Source organism: Scyliorhinus canicula, chromosome 9, assembly GCF_902713615.1.
Source record: "Scyliorhinus canicula chromosome 9, sScyCan1.1, whole genome shotgun sequence".
NCBI classification, from domain to species: domain Eukaryota; kingdom Metazoa; phylum Chordata; class Chondrichthyes; order Carcharhiniformes; family Scyliorhinidae; genus Scyliorhinus; species Scyliorhinus canicula.
In genome coordinates, this window is record NC_052154.1 from 97,501,534 (window position 1) to 97,522,876 (window position 21,343).

General features: G+C 52.3%; 1 protein-coding gene across 2 annotated transcripts in view; it reads right to left on the reverse strand.

The window, feature by feature from the left end:
- The window catches only part of LOC119971566 (myosin-binding protein C, cardiac-type-like), a 226,833-nt gene that overhangs the window by 11,877 nt on the left and 193,613 nt on the right, over positions 1-21,343 (reverse strand). For both annotated transcript variants that reach the window (XM_038807310.1, XM_038807309.1), the window contains 4 exons: positions 7,554-7,693; positions 4,414-4,573; positions 3,102-3,238; positions 2,618-2,804 (listed from right to left, as the gene is read on the reverse strand). In XM_038807310.1, coding sequence (XP_038663238.1) covers positions 2,618-2,804; positions 3,102-3,238; positions 4,414-4,573; positions 7,554-7,693 — 624 coding nt within the window. The remainder of the gene's footprint in view (positions 1-2,617; positions 2,805-3,101; positions 3,239-4,413; positions 4,574-7,553; positions 7,694-21,343) is intronic.

The following is a 21,343-nucleotide window of genomic DNA, read 5'->3' on the forward strand; positions in this document are numbered from 1 at the left end:
ACACTGTTAGAGGGTCAGTACTGAGGGAGTGCTGTACTTTCTGAGGGTCGGTACTGAGGGAGTGCTCCACTGTCAGAGGGTCGGTACTGAGGGAGCGCTGCACTGTCAGAGGGACAGTACTGAGGGAGTGCTGCACTGTCAGAGGGTCGGTACTGAAGGAGTGCTGCACTGTCAGAGGGTCAGTACTGAGGGAGTGCTGCACTGTCAGAGGGTTAGTACTGAGGGAGTGCTGCACTGTCAGAGGGTCAGTACTGAGGGAGTGCTGCACTGTCAGAGGATCAGTACTGAGGGAGTTCTGCACTATCTGAGGGTGGGTTCTGAGGGAGTGCTGCACTATCAGAGGGTCAGTACTGAGGGAGTGCCACACTGTCAGAGGGTCAGTCCTGAGGGAGTGCCATACTGTCAGAGGGTCAGTACTGAGGGAGTGCTGCACTGTCAGAGTGTCAGTACTGAGGAAGTGGTGCACTGTCACAGGGTCAGTACTGAGGGAGTGCTGCACTGTCAGAGGGTCAGTACTGAGGGAGAGCTGCACTGTCAGAGGGTCAGTACTGAGGGAGTGCTGCACTGTCAGAGGGTCCGTACTGAGGGAGCGCTGTACTCTCAGAGGGTCAGTACTGGGGGAGTGCTGCACTGTCAGAGGGTCAGTACTGAGGAAGTGCTGCACTATCAGAGGGTCAGCGCTGAGGAAGTGCTGCACTGTCAGAGGGTCAGTACTGAGGAAGTGCTGCACTGTCAGAGGGTCATACTGAGGGAGTGCTGCACTGTCAGAGGGTCAGTACTGAGGAAGTGCTGCACTATCAGAGGGTCAGCGCTGAGGAAGTGCTGCACTGTCAGAGGGTCAGTACTGAGGGAGCGCTGCACTGTCAGAGGGTCAGTACTGAGGGAGTGCTGCACTGTCAGAGGGTCAGTACTGAGGGAATGCTGCACTGTTAGAGGGTCAGTACTGAGGGAATGCTGCACTGTCAGAGGGTCAGTACTGAGTGAGTGCTGCACTGTCAGAGGGTCAGTACTGAGGAAGCGCTGCACTGTCAGGGTCAGTACTGAGGGAGTGCTGCACTGTCAGAGGGTCAGTACTGAGGGAGTGCTGCACTGTCAGAGGGTCAGTACTGAGGGAATGCTGCACTGTCAGAGGGTCAGTACTGAGTGAGTGCTGCACTGTCAGAGGGTCAGTACTGAGGGAGTACTGCACTGTCAGTGGGTCAGTACTGAGGGAGTGCCGCACTGTCAGGGGGTCAGTACTGAGGGAGTGCTGCACTGTCAGAGGGTCAGTACTGAGGGAGTGCTGCACTGTCAGAGGGTCAGTACTGAGGAAGTGGTGCACTGTCACAGGGTCAGTACTGAGGGAGTGCTGCACTGTCAGAGGGTCAGTACTGAGGGAGAGCTGCACTGGCAGAGGGTCAGTACTGAGGGAGTGCTGCACTGTCAGAGGGTCAGTCCTGAGGGAGTGCCATACTGTCAGAGGGTCAGTACTGAGGGAGTGCCGCACTGTCAGAGTGTCAGTACTGAGGAAGTGGTGCACTGTCACAGGGTCAGTACTGAGGGAGTGCTGCACTGTCAGAGGGTCAGTACTGAGGGAGAGCTGCACTGTCAGAGGGTCAGTACTGAGGGAGTGCTGCACTGTCAGAGGGTCCGTACTGAGGGAGCGCTGTACTGTCAGAGGGTCAGTACTGGGGGAGTGCTGCACTGTCAGAGGGTCAGTACTGAGGAAGTGCTGCACTATCAGAGGGTCAGCGCTGAGGAAGTGCTGCACTGTCAGAGGGTCAGTACTGAGGAAGTGCTGCACTGTCAGAGGGTCATACTGAGGGAGTGCTGCACTGTCAGAGGGTCAGTACTGAGGAAGTGCTGCACTATCAGAGGGTCAGCGCTGAGGAAGTGCTGCACTGTCAGAGGGTCAGTACTGAGGGAGCGCTGCACTGTCAGAGGGTCAGTACTGAGGGAGTGCTGCACTGTCAGAGGGTCAGTACTGAGGGAATGCTGCACTGTTAGAGGGTCAGTACTGAGGGAATGCTGCACTGTCAGAGGGTCAGTACTGAGTGAGTGCTGCACTGTCAGAGGGTCAGTACTGAGGAAGCGCTGCACTGTCAGGGTCAGTACTGAGGGAGTGCTGCACTGTCAGAGGGTCAGTACTGAGGGAGTGCTGCACTGTCAGAGGGTCAGTACTGAGGGAATGCTGCACTGTCAGAGGGTCAGTACTGAGTGAGTGCTGCACTGTCAGAGGGTCAGTACTGAGGGAGTACTGCACTGTCAGTGGGTCAGTACTGAGGGAGTGCCGCACTGTCAGGGGGTCAGTACTGAGGGAGTGCTGCACTGTCAGAGGGTCAGTACTGAGGAAGCGCTGCACTGTCAGGGTCAGTACTGAGGGAGTGCTGCACTGTCAGGGTCAGTACTTAGGGAGTGCGGCACATCACTACTATCCCTCAGTCAAATTAATAGCCTTTGTCTGAACACATTTTATTTGACGTTTACATCTCAAAACATTGTAATTAGCAATAAATTGTTTTGGAAGATATTAAGGCAATAGATGGAGCTGCAGAAATGCATTTTGTCTTCTACAGTCAGCTGTGTTCCCATAGAGCCTTGACTCAAACCTCAGGCCACGCTCTGAATACCCCCGTACCTCTGACCTCTAGTTGACACTCGCTCTTGGCCTCTCCCAGGGGGTTGGCAGCCTGGCAGCTGTAGGTCCCAGCATCCATGGGGCTTGGCTTGCGAATCTCCAGGGTTAACACTCCTTGATTACTGAACATTCTGTAGCGGGGGTCAGCCGATAGATCTACATGGTTCTTAGACCATATCACCTTGGGCTGGAGGGAGGGGCGAGAGAGAGAATGAGAAGGAAAGGCAGGGCGGGAGTTGTTGGAGGAAAGGTCAGAGGGAATAACGCAGGAAGGGAAGGGAAAGAAGGAGGGTGAGGGGTTTGAAGTAACGGCGGCAAGAAAAAGAGGGGAGCGAGAAAGCAAGAGAGAGAAACACAGATGAGGCGGGGAGAGGATCAGAGAGGGAGGAGGAGGGAGATATTGGGGTGGAGAGACAGAGAAATTAATAAGACTGGTCACTCGAATTGACTGGCTAAGTTTCTCGCTGATGTTGGTCAATATTACCTTGGGGCTCCCTCGCAGGGCACAGCTCAGGGTGGCATTGTACCCACAAATCACTGAGCGATTCATGAGCGGGCGTGTGAATTTGGGTGGCTCTGTGAAGTCATGCTGCTTGTAGCTGGGTGGTTTGTACTCTGTTCCTGCCAGAGACACCAAGAAGAGGCTTAGTTAAAACCTGCAAATACCCATACCCTCTCCCCCTCCTCAAGCCACCCTCCAACATGCTCTTTGACCTCTGAACCTGAGCCTCTTGCAATGACTTCTCCCCTTGAACACCGATTACCTTTGTGCTGCAGATAGACTGGCAAGTGGGGAAATTAATCTGACTGTTGTCATAGGAATATTACTTTAAGAAATGTTTGTCTGCTCAAGTGGCTGCAGTGATGTCAGAGTGTGGGTGGAGCTGAGCTATGGCTCTGCTTTTTAGTTTCACTTTGAGGAAAAGCTTGGGTGTGTCTGTGTTTTTTGGTTTAGTTTTAGTGTTGGAGCTGAAGCCAGCCAAAGAAGGTATAATTTTGATCTCTCTGCCATCTAAAGACTATCTCTAGATCATTTGGTGAATTCAGAGTGATAACTGCTTTCAGTAGAGAATTTAAACCTGATGTGCTTTTGTTAAAAGGGGTTTTGTCTTATAGATGTTAAAAGGAAAGATTAAGGATTACTTGGAGTGTTGTATTCTTTGGGGGGTGTATTTGAATTTATGGTTGCTAAGATGTTCACTGTATGTATTAAAAAGGTCAACTGAGTTCATAGAGTAAACATTGTTTTGCTTTAAAAGTTACTTTATATTTCTGCTGTACCACACCTGTAGAGTGGGCCGTGTGCTCCCCATATCACAATCTAATAAAAGTTGTGGGTCAGGTGAACTCCATGATACATTTGGGGTTCTCTAAACCCTGGCCCATAATAATGTACCTTCACTAAACATCAGGCAATTTTTATGGATCCACCACCCTCTGGAGCAAGACTCCCCCATCCTAGTTCTAAAAAACGCTGAGTGCCACCACTGGCTGGAGGGTGTAACTATAACGTGACAGCTTTCCCTTGGTAACTTTCATTCAGAATGTTGACATACTAAAGATACATCAATACACAGTCTTGAAGTTTATAAAGGGGAATTAATTATTATATATCCTGTGCTCGAATGACAACCCTTCCCCGAATCCATTCTAGCATATACCCTGGCGACACCAGGCCCAATGTCTGCTCTCTCATTAGTGTACTTTTGGGAGGATTTCAGAGCCTCCACCGTAGGCCCTGTGAGTACCCCTCCTCCCAATCACTGTTCATGGCCCCTATGTTGCGGTAGGCTTACCTGGCTTTTGGATGTAGACACTGTCCTTGGACTGGCAAGCCTCATCACTCAGGCCGCACATATTCTCAGTGAAGACTCGGAAGAAATATTCATTCCCCACGACCAATTCTGCCACAGAGCACTGAGCACGGCGGTAGTGTTCATAGACTGTGAACCACTCCTGAATGATCACACATAGCAGTGCGGTAGGGGCGGGGGGGGGGGGGGGGGGGGGGGGGGGGGGGGGGGGGAGGTCAGGAGGGAAAGATAGGGAGGGGAATTCAAGGGAGAGAGAGAGACAAAGGAGGCAGAGAAACAGATGTCACGCAAGATAGATGTGAGCGGGGGATAGAGAGTTAGAGAGAGGCATAAGGTAAAGGAAGATTCTGTTTGAATACAAACAGTAGAATTGTCAATATTTAAAGATTGAAACTGGACTGGAAGGAACTAGCAGATAGCCCACAATATCTCGCCCTCCACCTGAGTTATCATCTTCAGATCTCGATTACTTTTGTCTGATTCAATTGGATTGGGTTGAACCACATTCAGTGACGAACATTTGTTCAGTACATCGCCACTCCCCCAGAATTGAGCTCACTCCTCCCCCTCTCATCTCATCCACCCCCTCCTCCGCCCTGTCCCTGGACACTCTCCCTCAACTACCCTCCCTGTCGCCCCTCTGAACTTGCTCACTCGCCCTCTCCTCCTCGGCATCCACTCATGCCCCTCCTTCTCCATCCCTCCCTCTCTTTTATTTAATAAACATTGTATTGAGGTATTTTTGCTATAGTAACAATAACAAAATAAACAATATACATGAAACAGTAAGCAAAAACCATTTACCTTTCATACAGGTCCCATCCATATTGACCCCCTGCTCGAATATAAACTACTCCCCCCCCCCCCCCCCCCCCAGTCTGCTGACGATTAATTTTCTGCAAAGAAGTCTATGAACGGTTGCCACCTCCAGGTGAACCCTAACATTGACCCTCTCAAGGCGAGCTTGATTTTTTCCAAACAGAGAAAGCTCGCCATGTCCCATAGCCAGGTCTCCGACTTCGGGGGCTTTGAGTCCCTCCAAGCTAATAGTATCCGTCTCCGGGCTACCAAGGAAGCAAAGGCCAGAACGTCTGCCTCTTTCTCCTCCTGGATTCCCGGGTCTTCCGACACCCCGAAAATCGCCACCTCTGAACTCAGTGCCACCCTTGTTTTTAACACCGTGGACATGACATCTGCAAACCCCTGCCAAAATCCAAAACATGTGGACATGGTTCGCTGGTCCTCCCGCACATTTTCCGCACCTGTCCTCCACCCCAAAGAATCTGCTCATCCGGGCCACTGTCATGCGAGCCCGGTGAACAACCTTAAATTGTATCAGGCTGAGCCTAGCACATGTTGCGGACGCGTTGACTCTACTCAACGCGTCCGCCCAGAGACCATCCTGTACCTCTCCTCCCAGCTCCTCCTCCCACTTGCGCTTCAGCTCCTCGGTTTGCGTCTCCTCCAACCCCATAAGCTCTTTATAAATGTCCGAGATGCTCCCTTCTCCTACCCACCCTTTCGAAACTGCCCTGTCCTGAATCAGGGGTAGCGGTAGGAGCGGGAAGGTTGAAACCGGTTTACGAAGGAAGTCCCGCACCTGCAGATCCCTGAATTTATCTCCCCTCGCCAACCCAAACATTTCCTCTAATGCCCTCATACTCGGAAAGCTCCTCTGTATGAACACAAACCCCATCCTCTCAATCCCCGCTCTCCGCCATAATCGGAACCCCCCCATCCATACACCCCGTGGCAAACCGGTGATTATTACAGATTGGGGCCCAGACCGATGCTCCACCTGCTCCCACATGCTGCCTCCATTGGCCCTCTCCCTGACTCCGCTCAAGCATTACCTTCCTTACCTGTGGGGTCTTTCCCGCCCAGACGAAGCCCGTGATCATTCTGTTGACCCGCTTAAAAAAGGACCGCGGAATAAAGAATGAAATACAAATAGGAATCTCGGGAGCCCCGTCATCTTCACCGTTTGCACCCTCCCAGCCAGAGACAATGGAAGCGCGTCCTATCTCTGAAAATCGTCCTTCATTTGGTCCACTAGCCGGACCAGATTCAATTTATGCAGCCGGTCCCATTCCTGCACCACTTGCGTCCCTCCCTCTCTACATTTTCCCGCTCTCCCTTATCCATTTTTGGACTACTGGGAGCTCCCTCCCTCCCTTCATTCTCCCACTCCCTCGTTCTCCCTCACTGTCACTACCCTCCCCCTCACTCACCCTCCCCTCACTTGCTGGCACCCTCAAACCCCCTCATCTCATTCCCCCTCCCCTTCACTCGCTCTCACCCTCAAACCCCCTCCCCTCACTTGCCGCTCCCCTCACTTGTCCTCCCTCCTCCCCCGCATTAATCAACCCCCTCACTTTCACTCACTCTCCCTCCTATCTGCCTCCAATGCCATTTGGTTCCTTTTGTATACGGTGTCACGGTGGGACCTCTGGATAAGGTCCACCCGGGGCTGCGGGAATGGGGGGGGGGGGGGGGGGGGGGGTTGAGGGTCAGTTGCCCAACAGTACCAGGGTGATTGTGGGGTTGATCAATGTTTCCAAGCTGGTGCCTGGCGCAAGTCACTGACCAGAGTGGCAATGGTCTGGCATTGACCAGAGTGGCAATGGTCTGGCATTGACCAGAGTGGCAATGGTCTGGCATTGACCAGAGTGGCAATGGCCTGTCATTGACCAGAGTGGCAATGGCCTGGCATTGACCAGAGTGGCAATGGCCTGGCATTGACCAGAGTGGCAATGGCCTGGCAGTGACCAGAATGTCAATGGCCCACTCAGTGTGCTAACAGTGTGGGCAGCACGGTAGCACAGTGGGTAGCACTGTTGCTTCACAGCTCCAGGGTCCCAGGTTTGATTCTCGGTTTGGGTCACTGTCTGTGCGCAGTCCGCACGTTCCCCGTGTCTGCGTGGGTTTCCTCCGGGTGCTCCGGTTTCCTATCACAAGTCCTGAAAGGTGTGCTGTAAGGTGAATTGGGCATTCTGAATTTGCCCTCTGTGTACCCGAACAGGTGCTAAAGTGCAGCGACTAGGGGCTTTTCATAGTAACTTAATTGCAGTCTTAATTAAGATTCTAAAAAAAACATGGCCACCCAGTCCACATATTCTTACCATGGTCTTCTTGTCAGCCTTCTGGATGGTGTATCCGCTGATTTCACAGTTTCCATCATCCTTGGGGGGCAGCCAGGATAGAGCCACATTCAATCCCCACACCTCCCCAATCTTCACATTGAGTGGGGGGCCTGGCTTGTCTGAGAGAGGAAATGGGAGATGGTGAGGATTACTCAGCAAGGGGATCTGAATGGTCTGGGAGAGGGGAGTGAGGGAGGTGTGGCAGTGAGAATATAACAATACTGCCTGGCACTGGGGCAGGAGGGGCTACACTCAGTATCGCAGGAGCTTTACTCTGTATTGAATACTGGCCTTCCTGTTGGAATGTACAAGAACAGGAGGAGATGCTGCCCCACCATTCAATTGGACCAGGGCTGATCTGTATCTTAATTCAATCTGCCCACTTGATCACATTTTAAGGGGCAGCACACCGGTTAGCGGTTTTCCTTCACAGCGCCAGGGTCCCGGGTTTGATTCCCGCTTGGGTCACTGTCTGCGGAGTCTGCATGTTCTCACTGTGTCTGTGTGGTTATCCTCCTGTTTCCTCCCACAAGTCCCGAAAGACGTGCTGTTAGGTGAATTGGACATTCTGAATTCTCCCTCTATGTACCCGAGCAGGCACCGGAATGTGGTGACTAGGGGCTTTTCACAGTAACTTCATTGCAGTGTTAATGTAAGCTGACTGGTGACAATAATAAAGATTATTATTATTAATAATGATATGCGAACGGCGTTTATTGTACGTGCGATCCGGTATGCAGCAACACCGCAGTCCAGGTGACGAAGAATCACAATTTAGTGTCAAATCGGCGCCTGCTACGATTTGGTCGTTGGAATCTATTCTCCGCCCAATCACGTTTCGCGATTTCAGTGTCAGCAAACTGAGAATCCCGCCCATGGACTTTCACGACAGCAAAATCGATGTCAAACCTGGATCGATTCAGGGACTGTGGAGGGGCTAGCACAGGTGCCACATGGAACACAATCCATTCCAATGATAAATGGTTGTAGGATTTGCTGGGTCCATGATTGACTCTCGGGAGGCTGACAAGCTGCAGCCACACATACACATTACACTCTCTACACACACACATCCCAGCCAACAAGATGGTACTGGTTGTGCTGGAGTGTGCCCATGCAGCTGTTGGGTCACCTGGGGCCAGAGCTCACCCATGGGGGTGACCTGGGGGTACAGCTATATGACCCGTGGCCCTAAGTTCACAGTGGGCTGTCAGCGGCGAGTGCAGCTGCATGGCTGCCTTGCCAGCTATGGCAATGGTGTTCCGTGCCCATCCACCCCAACCCCACAGCCCACCTCCTGGCCACCCCCCGCTACACCCCCAGTCCTGGCAGAAACCCACCCGGTCAGCAGACTATGGCGATGTTGGACACTCTCTGTACCCCCTCTTTCTCCATCAGCAGCCACGACGCCGGTTTCACGATTTTTTACAGCACAAGTGAACCACGCCTTCGGGATCTCGGCCCATCGGAGGCGGAGAATCGCTGAGGCCCCGGACAATACTGGGTCAGGCCCGCTAATGATATGCAAACGGTGTCTACTGTACGTGTGGAGTGAAACGCATTGAGGTGAAGGAGAATTGCAATTTGCTGTTAAATCGGCCCCACCGCAATTTTGGCTCGGAACCTATTCCTCACCCAATCGCGTTTCGCAATTTCGGCATTAGTCAACGGAAAATTCACCCAGGGAATTTCTAAATTGTGAAAAATTAAAAACAGTGCATAACCAAGTGAGACGTGGTTGGGGTGGAGGATGGTCCAGGAATATGGATTATCATAGATTATCATAGAATTTACAGTGCAGAAAGAGGCCATTTAGCCCATTGAGTCTACACCAACTCCTGGAAAGAGCACCCTACCCAAGGTCAACACCTCCACCCTATCCCCATAACCCAGTAACCCCACCCAACACTAAGGGCAATTTTGGACACTAAGGGCAATTTATCATGGCCAATCCACCTAACCTGCACATCTTTGTGACAGTAGGACGAAACCGGAGCACCCGGAGGAAACCCACGCACACACGGGGAGGATGTGCAGACTCCGCACAGACAGTGACCTAAGCCGGAATTGAACCTGGGACCCTGGAGCTGTGAAGTGATTGTGCTATCCACAATGCTACTGTGCTGCCCCCTTTAATGTCCTTTAATGGTCCCGAGGCCTTCGGCAAAAACCAAAGAGAACTTGGACAGAACTCCTTCCCGTCCGCGGGGGTACATCTGGCGTACAGATTGCCAATCCAAACGTAGATGATCCAGCCAATCGTGCCTCAAAAGGCTGGACCCGTTGCCGCGGACTACCAACAATGGTAGGCATGCGGATTGGTCTCCGAATACCGCAGGTACATGGGCGGTGCCCTCGATTTCTAAGGGCTCCCCGGTGTACGTGGCCAGTCGGGCCCACGTGACGCCAAGCTCTAGTGGCTAAAGACCTGTTCGGATGGCGGCAAACGTGTGTAGACTGATGATCAAATTTGCCGCTCCTGTATCCAGTTCCATCTCGGTGGGGGATCTATTTAACAGCAATGTCACCTGGATAGGTGTCGTTCTGGGGTCAGTCACACACAGCAGCAGTAGGGTTGGTTCCTTGGCTTCCAAGGCCTCCTATATATGTGTGTGGCCTCTTGAGGGGAATGGCGACTTGTTCATTTCCGGGGACAGTACCCTCACGCGACTGTCTGGAGCCTCATTCCTGGCCTTGGTTTTCCGCTCGATACTGGCGTCTGTCATCCGGGAAGCTCCAGGGTCACTCTGGGGCGAGTCACGGTGGTGGTTGCAGGACCTGTCAACTTGCTTCCGTAAGCCGTTAGCCGGTGATCTCGGCGGCACCCAATGTTCCGGACCGCCAGGCACTGGATTTCCTGGAGCCTGTGGTCAGCGCCTTCCTGGGCGAGCGCTATGTCGACGGTCCTGTCAAGGGTCAGGGAGGTCTCCAGTAACAATTTACACTGTGTCACCTGCTCCCGAAGCCAGCAAGCTAAGCAGCCCCGCAGCGATTCAGCCAGGGAGGTTCCGAACCCGCGAGGGCAGCGAGTCCCCATAAACGGACTAAGTATTCCCTGTGGACCCCGCCGGCATCTGCAAAGCGGTTTGGAACCAGTACCGTCGGACCATAATCTGCAAAGCGGTGGGGAACCGGTACCGTCGGACCATAATCTGGGGCCGTGTGGAACCGGTACTGTCGGACCATAATCTGCAAAGCGGTTTGGAACCGGTACCGTCGGACCATAATCTGCAAAGCGGTGGGGAACCGGTACCGTCGGACCATAATCTGGGGCCGTGTGGAACCGGTACTGTCGGACCATAATCTGCAAAGCGGTTTGGAACCGGTACCGTCGGACCATAATCTGGGGCCGTGTGGAACCGGTACCGTCGGACCATAATCTGTGGCTGTGGGGAGCCGGTACCGTCGGACCATAATCTGTGGCTGTGGGGAGCCGGTACCGTCGGACCATAATCTGTGGCTGTGGGGAGCCGGTACCGTCGGACCATAATCGGGGGCCGTGGGGACCTGGTACCGTCGGACCATAATCGGGGGCCGTGGGGAACCGGTACTGTCGGACCATAATCGGGGGCTGTGGGGAACCGGTACCGTCGGACCATAATCGGGGGCTGTGGGGAACCGGTACCGTCGGACCATAATCTGGGGCCGTGGGGAACAGGTACCGTCGGACCATAATCGGGGGCCGTGGGGAACCGGTTCTGTCGGACCATAATCGGGGGACGTGGGGAACCGGTACCGTCGGACCATAATCGGGGGCCGTGGGGAACCAGTACCGTCGGACCATAATCGGGGGCCGTGGGGAAACCGGTTCTGTCGGACCATAATCGGGGGACGTGGGGAACCGGTACCGTCGGACCATAATCGGGGGCCGTGGGGAACCGGTACCGTCGGACCATAATCGGGGGCCGTGGGGAACCGGTACCGTCGGACCATATTCGGGGGACGTGGGGAACCGGTACTGTCGGACCATAATCGGGGGACGTGGGGAACCGGTACCGTCAGACCATAATCGGGGGACGTGGGGAACCGGTACCGTCGGACCATAATCGGGGGCGGTGGGGAACCGGTACTGTCGGACCATAATCGGGGGCCGTGGGGAACCGGTACCGTCGGACCATAATCGGGGGCCGTGGATTTTGGTGACAGCCCACCCAGTCAATCAGCATAGCGAATGACAACCCATCCGACCTGTCCGGGTTAGTCAAGTTCCTAATTAGTGCATAAGTTGGTCCGCCAATGGCGGTCAGCAAGGTAACGGTCTGTCGCTTGTCACTGGCGATGGAGTTTGGACAGGAAAAAAGTTGAAACTTTTCGATGTACTGGGCCCAATCATCCGAGACAGCATCAAAAGGCCCGTGTTTACCAATGTATGCCTGACGGTCGGACAGCAGTCTCCCGAGGTGGTTGGAAAACAATACGATGTTACAGCACTTGCCTCTTAACGGCAGCTCCACTTGATCCTCGTTGCCAGTGTTTGAGACGGAGACAAAATACTCCGGACAAATTTCTAAGTGTGGTAGCAAACCGGAATTGCGGCGAGATTCCCGGCGCTCGGCCCAGCGAGGCTGGCAAGGCAATTCAACATTAATTGGTCCACTTAACAGGCCCCACAGGTTTCTCGCTGCAAATGACGGCTCGCCAGCTGCTTTGCCAGGACCGTGCTCGCCACACCCCTGCTAATATGGGCAGCACGGTAACACAGCGATTAGCACTGTTGCTTCACAGCGCCAGGGACTCAGGTTCGATTCCCTGCTGGGGCACTGTCTGTGCGGAATCTGCACATTCTCCCCGTGTGTGCGTGGGTTTCCTCCGGGTGCTCCGGTTTCCTCCCACAGTCCAAAGATGTGCAGGTTAGGTGGATCGGCCATGCTAAATTGCCCTTAGTGACCAAAAAAAAGGTGAAGTGGGGTTACTGGGTTACAGGGAAAGGATGGAGGCGTGGGCTTAAATAGGGTGCTCTTTCCGAGGGCCAGTGCAGACTCAGTGGGCCAAATGGCCTCCTTCTGCACTGTAAAGTCTATGATTCTATGACCAGGAGGACTGGCCTTCAGAGCTGGAAAAAGTCAATGACCTACACCAGGCCGGATGAGAGTGTAGGCACCAACGCCACCTCCCCGAATGGAGCATCCACCCTCCCCCTAACACCCAGGCGACCTCCAGCCCTCGCTCCCTCCCCTTCAACCCCGCCTTCACACCCATCTCCCATCGCTGTTAACCACGCATGTAGCTAACGATGCACGCTCTGTGTCTACACAAGAAAAGCTCTCATACAATCGGCGGGAGAAGGCCCAGACTGGCAGTGGTGCACTTGACATAAGAACCCTCACCTCCTTCAGGGAGTGGGCCCTGGAGGTGACCAGTGTGGCTGAGGACAGGGCGGTCACCCATGCGGAGCCTGGCGGATGCCGCATAGGTGAGGAACCACAGGGTTCCACCTGGAGGACCTACCAACCATCAGTAGTGATTGCCTTACTAACTGACCCATCCCTCCCACTGACCACATGTCCATTCTCCCACAGGTCCTCCAACCGACAGCACCGGCCATCTCGGGCGGCACCCTCTCCTGACTCCCAGGAGACCACCTCGGAGGAGAGCTCTGAGGATGCCTCCACAATGTTGATGTACATCAGGTGGAGGCAGGAACTCCCAGGCAAGTCAGCAGTCGGAGGGGTGCTGAATCCCAGGACCCAGTTGGGTTCCAGCCTGAAGCTGAGCCTCTGGAACAGAGTTACCCACAGCTGATGGAGACAATAGGGAGCAGCCGGGACGTTCAAAGGGAGACAACTGCAGTGGAGAGCCTGGTGCACAACGTCGACACCATTAGAGAAGGTGTCCAAGGCGTCGTGCAGTCGATGACGACCATAGCTGAGGCTCTCGGCAGAATGTCCAACTCGCTGGGGATGTCACCCAGTACCAGGCTGACCTTGTTGAGATTCTGCGGGACATGTCCCGCTCTCAGATGGGCATGCTTGAGGCGCTGCAGAACATGGCCCAATCACTGAGGAGCATCACTGAGGACGTCGATACAATGGTGCGGACAATGGTAGCCACCAGGGCTGGCAGAGCAACTTGATGCAGGGACAGCCGGGGCTTGAACCAGCTGCCCCTCCATCCCAACGTGAACCCCAGGGCACTATGGGCACCAACCTGTCACATGGAGTGGCGACTGTGGCCACCATCTCCCCCGTGCTCCATCCTTCTGATGAACCCGCATCTCAAGGTCAGCATGAGGGACAGGGTGGCACGGCTGTGCACGTGCCGTCGACAAGTGAGCCTGGCCCTCTGGCCCCAGTGCCCTCAGAGGACGCCCGCCAGGGGTATCGAATGCCTCGAGACGTGGTAAGCAGCTGGCTGCCTCTACCTCAGATGTACATCCTTGGGAAACACCTTGATGTAGTGGTACAGCTAGGAGGGCCAGGCACATTGAGGAGGGGCGGGTAGGTAGGGGGTGGGGGGGTGGCACCACCGGGAGTTGGGTATTGCACAGCACATTAAATTCCTGTTTGCACAACCATCCTGATGCCTTTGTCACTTTCTTCCGTCTTGCAGGCTGACCCTCTGCCGTGTTGCCCATCTCACCAGGCACCCCCCCCCCCCCCCCCCCCCCCCCCCCCCCCCCATGGCACTCACCCACTCTCCGGCTGTAGACATGTCCCCTGAGCTGTGTCCCATCCCCTGGGTATTTGGATGTTGGCTGCTGCATCTGTGGTGTTGCCTCCCACAGTGTCCAGGCATCAAGGTGTGATTGGGGTGCTAGACAATAATGACTCCCACATGCTACATGACTCCCACATGATACACGGCCCACCTACCCACGGGGATCCACTTGAGTTGTGTGAAGTGCTCACTTAACCCCGATTGTCAATTACCTCCCAGCAACAGCCTTGAGCCACAAGCCAGAGACCTCAGCAGTCGGTGGGGGGGGTATGACTGATTGGCAGGGACAGGATTACCCCGGAACAGGTGCACACGCTCCAGGGTTGGCATAGAGATGCCGGGAGTGATTTCCCCAGTCCCCTCCCCCCCCCAGTGTCCCCGCCCCAACCCCCATGACAGCCCACACCCAACCGAGGGACCCCCAACCCTCACTGAGCACTGACGTGGCAAGCCCATCACCCCCGGGCTCTTTGCCTGTGAGCAAAGATGGCTACCCACCTCCTTGGCTCCCCACAGAAGAGGGAACAATGCTACAACCAGTTGAATGGTGGTAAAGGGAGCCTGTTGCTGCTGCCAGTTGCTTGCAGGGGACAGAGAGGAGTTTGCTTGCCTGCAGTTGCTACACCTGGGAGCTGTACTTGTCACTGGTTGCCTTTCTGCTTATCGGCTTGGAGTGGAGCGAGGTGCGGATCTTGGTTGACCTGTTGTCGGGCTGAAAGTGGTGTGGAATGGACTCGCTTTTGCAGTTTTATACTAGATGGTGTCTGGAGACTGGATGCCGGGACTGTGAGAGCAGTAGGGTGGTGGCCCAATTGACAATGTGTACTCTCTGTACTGATATTGGTTGGGTTGTGTTTTACTGTTGGCGGATTGTATGGTTATAATTGTATTATTGTTGTGTTTTGTTTTTTCTTTGTGCCTAGCGGCCGGGTGCTCGCCAGTTGTGGCCCTCCTGCTTCTGTGCACTGAGGGTCGAAGGCTCCTTCCAGGTGATAGTGAGGAGGAAGAGTGTTCTCTCTCTCTCTCTCCTCAATCATGCTCTGCCGGTCCTTTCCCAATGGACTGAGCTGCTTGCCGGGTCCTCTTCACCGACGTTGGGCTGTTGTTGGGGCCGGGGGGGGGGGGGGGGAGTGTGCATTGGCTTGAATGCTGGCAGCTTTGCCTTGTACTTAATTGTTTGTTGGCTATCCTGTGGTTGCTCTGTATTCTGACATGGTTTTTCTTTGTACAGGGAGTTCTCTCACTCTCTTCGGCCATGCCCTGTATCGGTGTGTCCTTTCCCGGTGATCTGCTGGGGGGGATGGAACGTCCACACCACAGCGAGGAGAAGGAGAAATCTACGCAACACAGCGAGGAGCATGGGGCCCACGTGCGGCGGCACATCAATGCTGCCATACAAAGGGCGTATCCGCCATGCCAGAGCTCATCACGTCTCGCTCCATCCTGGGGTGCGATACACGCTGGGTATCCACCACCTCAGGCCAAAAAGGAGCAGCTCGGACATAGCTGCATTACATCGGCCACTACAATGACCACTTGTCTCTTTTGTCATATATTTTTCTTTCGCTGTCTGTTTTTGTTTGTTAACACTAATGTAAATTCCAACCACATAAAAGCTGTAAATTATTCATATCCTCAGTTATGATTAATCCAACTGTATGATGATTTGACTTAATGTTAATAAATGAAAAATTCCAATGAAAACATTTTAATTAAAGAAGTGACCACCGCACAATCCTTGTGGAGACAAAGTTCCGTCTTCACATTGCGGATACCCTCTATCGTGTTGTGTGGCACTACCACCGAGCTAAATGGGATACACTTTGAACAGATCTCGCAACTCAAGACTGGGTATCCATGAGGCGCTGTGGGCCATCAACAGCAACAGAATTGTATTCAATCACAATCTGTAACCTCATGGCCTGGCATATCCCCCACTCTACCATTACCACCAAGGCAGGGGATCAACCCTGGTTCAATGAAGAGGGCAGGAGATCATGTCAGGAGCAACATCAGGCACACCGAAAAATGAGGTGTCAACCTGGTGAAGCTACAACACAGGAGTACTGTGTGCCAAACAGCATAAGCAGCCAGTAACAGACAGAGCTAAGCGATTCCACAATGAACACATCAGATCTAAGCTCTGCAGTCCTGCCACATCCAGCCATGAATGGTGGTGGACAATTAAACAACTCACTGGAGGAGGAGATTCCACAAATATCCCATCCTCAATGATGGAGGAGCCCAGCACATAGAATCATAGAGAAGTTGCAGCACACAGGAAGCCATTCAGCCCATCTTGTCCAATGTAATCCCACCTTCCTACACCTGGCCCATAGCCTTGTAGCGTAGAGCAATTAAAGTGCAGATCCAGGTAGTTTTTAAAAAGAGTTTAGGGTCTCTGCCTTCACCACCAGCTCGTGCAGCGAATTCCAGACCCCCACTACCCTCTGGTTAAAAATGTTTTCCTTCACGTCCCCTCTACACCTTCTGCCACTTATCTTGAATCTCTGTCCCCTGGTTTTAGAATTCTCCACCATGGGAAACAATTTGATCCTGTCCACTCTATCTCTTCCCCTCATAAGTTTTGTACACCTCAATTAAGTCACCCCTCAGCCTTTGTTGTTCCAAGGAAAATGTTCCCAACCTATCCAATCTCTCCTCATGGCTACACTTTTCTAGCCCTGGCAACATTCTTGTCAACCTCCTCCTCTACACTCTCTCCAGAGCAATAACGTCCTTCCTGTAATGTGGTGACCAGAACTACACACAATATTCCAGTTGTGGCCTTGCCAGTTTTTTATACAATTCCAACATTATATCCTTACTTTTATATTCTATACCTCTGCAACTGAAGGAGAGCTATCTAATGCTTTCTTTACAACGTTGTCTGTTCAAACTGCTGCCTTTAGGGACCTGTGTACTTGTACGCCAAGATATCTCACTTCATCTACCCCTCTTAGTATATCCCCATTTATTGTGTACTCCCTATAACTGTTTGACCTCCCTAAATGCATGACCTCACGCTTATAGATAGATAGATAGAACAGTACAGCACAGAACAGGCCCTTCGGCCCTCGATGTTGTGCCGAGCAATGATCACCCTACTCAAACCCACGTATCCACCCTATACCCGTAACCCAACAACCCCCCCCCCCCCCCTTAACCTTACTTTTAGGACACTATGGGCAATTTAGCATGGCCAATCCACCTAACCCGCACATCTTTGGACTGTGGGAGGAAACCGGAGCACCCGGAGGAAACCCACGCACACACGGGGAGGACGTGCAGACTCCGCACAGACAGTGAACCAGCCGGGAACTGAACCTGGGACCCTGGAGCTGTGAAGCATTTATGCTAACCACCATGCTACCGTGCTGCCCATAGCTTCTCTGTGTTAATGCCATCTGCTACTTATTGCCCGCTCCACCAATCTATCCATGTTGTTTTGAAGATTATAGCTATCCCCTACACTTGACCAACTGGCCAATCTTGGTATCATCTGCAAATTCCCCAATCATGCTCCCCACGTTCTAAATTGTTAATATATAACACAAACAGTAAGGGTTCCAATACCAAGCCACGTTGAACACCGCTTGAAACAACGTTCTAATTTCAAGGGCAGCCATCGACTATTACCCTTTGCTTCCTGTTACAAAGCCAACGTTTTATCCAGTTTGCCACATTGCTCTGTATCCCATGGGCTTTCACTTTCTTGACCAATCTGCCATGGGGGACTTGCTAAAATCTATGTACACCACATCCACTGCACTACCTTCTTGTCACTTCCTCAAAGAATTCAATCAAATTTGTAAGGCAAGTCCTTCCTTTAACAAATCCATGCTGACTATTCCTGACTAGTTCATGCCTTTCTATGTGACAGTTAATCCCAGCACTCAGGATTGATTCTACTAATTTGCCCACCACTGACCTAAGACTAACTGGCCTATAATTGTTTGGCATTTCCTTCAATCGCTTTTTAAACGATGGAACCACGTTTGCATTTCTCCAGTGCTCCGGTACCTCCTCTGTGTCTCGGGAGGATTGGAAAACCATCCTGAGAGCATCTTCTATCTCCTCCCTGACCTCCTTCAATAGCCTTGGGAACAATCCATCTGGTCCTGGTGACTTATCAACTTTCAAGGATTTCAATCCTTTGAGTACTTCCTCTCTCTTTATGGCTATCCCATCCAATATCTCATACTGTTCCTCCTGAACTACTATATCTGCATCATCCATTTCCTTTGTGCACATAAAATATTAATTTGAATCCTTCCCACAACCTCTGCATTGACACAGAAGTTTCTTTCTTCATCTCTGATAGGTCCCACTTATTTCTTAACTAACCTTTTACCATTAATATTTTGGGAAAACATTGTTGGATTTTCTTTAACTTTAGTTGCTGATATTTTTTCATACCCTCTCTTTGATTTCCTTAATTCCTTTTTGACTTTGTCCCTGCACTTTCTACACCCTTCTCGGCTGTCAAAAAACAAAGAACAATACAGCAGAGGAACAGGCCTTTGGCCCTCCAAGTCTGTACTGTTCCATGATACCATTGGAGATGATGCGGGATTATGGTGAAGGGGCTGGAGGAAGCAATGTCGTGGCAGTGACCAGCTCACCTTAATGAGAGAGGAGCTGCAGAAGTTGGAGGAAAATAATAAAGGGCTGAGAGCTAAAGAGGAGGAGCTGGAGAACAGGTCACAGCAGCAGAATCTCCAGATTGCCTGAGGGGCTGGAGGGCCCGAGGTCGACTGAGTACTTTCCTGAAGAGTTGTAGTTATGAAGAGAGAATGGCTAAAATTGGATAATTTTCCCTGTAGCAGAAGAGACTGAGGGGGGACATGACTGAGATGTATAAAATTATGAGGGGCATAGATAGAGTAGCCAGGAAGCACCTTTTCCCCTTGGTGGAAGGATCAATTACCAGGGGCATAGATTTAATGCAAGGGCTGGAGGTTTAGAGAGGATGTGAGGAACCTTCTTACCCAGAGAAGTCTTGTTGTGTATTCCCAAGCCGCCTCCCACGGTGGGGGATATAATGAGGCTGCTCAAGCGATTTGGGGCTGTTTTGGGGCACAAATTGAATTTGGATAACAGTGAGTGCTTTTTGGTTTCCCCACCGGGGAAAGAGAGCGGGCTTGAGGGGATTGCCACTTCATGTGGCAATTACCCACTTCAGGTATCTAGAGATGCAGGTGGACCGAGATTGTGAGCCCGGCTCCGTAACTAAACTTTCACGTGCCTTGGTGGGCGGAGTCAAGGTGGATTTGTTCAGGTGGGACAGCCTCCCCTATGCAGGCCGGGTACAGTCGGTAAATTGCTGCAGTTTTTAATTTCTATTCCCGCGTTTACTGATCTTCTTCCCGAAAGCATTTTTTGTGAGGTGGAACAATTGATTTTGTTGTTTGTCTGGTCAGGTCAGGTAGCGAGGATTCGGAAAACGGAGCTTCACAGAGAACAACAGTTAATGGCGGTTGGCTCTGCCGAGTAGACATTTAAAAAAAAAGTATTTTTATTCAGCAGATTTTCAACATTTTCACAATACAAAAACAACCCCAAACAGACGACAAAAAACCCAGACCACCTCCCGCCCCCAACAGTTGGTTTCCAACTCCTGAAAGTGCATACTGAACGAAGCCCAACAATTGCAGGACCCTTCCTTCACCACCCCCTCCCCCACTCCCACAGCTCAAACTTCATCTTCTCCAGGGTCAAACTCTCCAGCAGGTCCCCCGCCACAGCAAGGCACAAGGCTGAGGAGCTGACCTCCACCCCGACAAGGCCTGCCTGTCAGCAATCAGGGAGGCAAAGGTTAAAACATGTCACCCCTCCCGCCTGTAGCTCGGGTCGGTCAGACATCCCGAATATGGCTTCCGGGGCACCCGGCTCCACATCCACGTGTAAGACCCCCCAGATTGTACTAAACACCATTCTCCAAAACCTTGGCAATAGCATTCTTAGTTTTGGAGGGGACATATCTCCTTTGTACATTTAGGATCTCTCCTTTTAGTGCTTCCCACTGGTTTTCCACAGATTTATCCTCAAGCAGATTTTCCACAGATTTGCACATCGGTGCAAAAGGCTGAAACATTCACAACAATCTTTTGCCAGAAGTGCCGAGTGGATGATCCATCTCGGTCTCCTCCAAAGGTCCCCAGCATCACAGATGTCTTCAGCAAATACGATTCACTCAACTTGATATCAAGAAATGAAGGCACTGGATACTGCAAAGGCCAAGGGCCCTGACAATATTCTGGCATATTCAGAACTTGCCGCACCCCTAGCCAAGCTGTTCCAGTACAGCTACAACACTGGCATCTACCTGCCAATGTGGGAAATTGCCCAGGTTTGCCCTGAAGAAACAGGAACAAATCCAACCCAGCCAATTACCGTTCTATCAGTTTACTTTCCATCATCTGCAAAGTGAAGGAAGGAGTCATCAACAGTGCTATCAAGTGACACTTACTCAGCAATATCCTGCTCACAAATGCTCAGTTTAAGTTCCTCCAGGGTCACTCAGCTTCTGACCTCCTTGGTTCAAACATGGACAAAGAGCAGAATCGCAGAGGTAAGGTGGAAGTGATTGCCCTTGACATCAAGGCAGCATTTGACCGAGTATGGCAGCAAGGAGCCCCAGCTAAACTGGAATAACTGGGAATGAGGGGAAATCTCTCCACAAAGGAAGATGGTTGTGGCGGTCGGAGGTCAATCATCTCAGCTCCAGGACATCACCGCAGGAGTTCCTCAGGGTAGTGTCCCAGGCTCAACCATCTTCAACCGCTTCATCAATGACCTCCTTTCCATCATAAGGTCAGAATCATAGAATCATAGAATTTACTGTGCTGAAGGAGGCCATTTGGGCCATTGAGTCTGCACCACCCTTGGAAAGAGCACCCTACTTAATCCCATGCCTGCATCCTAGCCCCGTAACCCAGGAGGCTCACCTATCCTTTTTGAACACTAAGGGCAATTTAGCCTGGCCAATCCACCTAACCTGCACATATTTGGGCTATGGGAGGAAACCGGAGCACCCGGAGGAAACCTATGCAGACACGGGGAGAAAGTGCAAACTTCACACAGACAGTCACCCGAGGCCGGAATTGAAC